At 57.3% G+C, this 999-nt stretch overlaps 1 protein-coding gene across 1 annotated transcript in view; it reads right to left on the minus strand.

Annotated features, from left to right (window-relative positions):
• Positions 1-999, minus strand: part of VOLCADRAFT_118148 (uncharacterized protein) — a gene marked incomplete at both ends in the record, with an annotated part of 19,356 nt that overhangs the window by 10,968 nt on the left and 7,389 nt on the right. The window contains 2 exons of the mRNA XM_002952801.1: positions 334-422; positions 713-901. Of these exons, the coding sequence (XP_002952847.1) occupies positions 334-422; positions 713-901 (278 nt within the window). The remainder of the gene's footprint in view (positions 1-333; positions 423-712; positions 902-999) is intronic.

Raw genomic sequence — 999 nt, forward strand, 5'->3', positions numbered from 1 at the left:
GGGGGGGAGAGGAGGGAAAGACGAATGAACAATGGACAGCGATAGGATAGCTGCTTACTAGACGTAACGGCAAATAATGAAACAGTGCGGAGTTTGAGGTGTGGGGTAATCGGGCGGCGTGGGGTTGGCAGCGGCCTGCCTGCGTTACACATACACGTACACACATACACACATACACACATACATACACACGCACGTGCATGAGGTTACAGCAGTACACGCACCGAACAGAGCTGTTTGAGGGACAACCATTCATAACCACCCATCTTACCCCCCCACACCCACCACCACTACCACTACAACCCATCCGCCCTGAAACCCAATCATCCTCACCTTCTCTCCCCCCCCCTTCCACACACACAAACACACAATCGTACCCTGAAGAGGTGAGGTTCCTCGTCGTACAGCGCCCGCATCTGACCCTGCGCGTATAGGGTCGGGGATTCCGTTTGGACGCGCGTGTGTGTTTTGCAGCTATGTGTACGGCATCAACATTGACACGCAGCAAAAAACGCAACGCAACGCAGCACAGCCCGAAGCCAGCCCCCTCCCCCCCCTGCGGTGACAGGAGGATGCGACAACGTGCAGCATCTAGTTGTCTGTCTGTGCACCATGTCTGTGCCCAACTCGCGCATACATACATACATACATACATACATACAAGTCAAATCCCAATCCACACACTCGCATGTTCCCCAAACCCTATCGATACCTTGGGCGGCTTCAGTCCCAGGTCATTGAGCAGGATGCCGCAGGGACTTGATCTCAAGGTGTACGGCGGGTCGTACGGTACGGCAGCTGCACTCGGTCCTCCCCCTAGTGAAGCTGCCGCAAGGAGAGCCAGACATCGCTTGGCTTGCATCTCCGGACGCCCCTCCGGTACGGCAGCACGGAGCACCTCCTGACGGGTTTTACAGGGCCGGGGGGGGGGGAGCGGGGTGAAAAGCCCCGGGGGGAGATGGCGGGGTTTACCTATGGTGTGTGTGTGTGTGGGGGGAG

This window comes from Volvox carteri (genome assembly GCF_000143455.1).
Source record: "Volvox carteri f. nagariensis unplaced genomic scaffold VOLCAscaffold_32, whole genome shotgun sequence".
NCBI lineage: Eukaryota > Viridiplantae > Chlorophyta > Chlorophyceae > Chlamydomonadales > Volvocaceae > Volvox > Volvox carteri.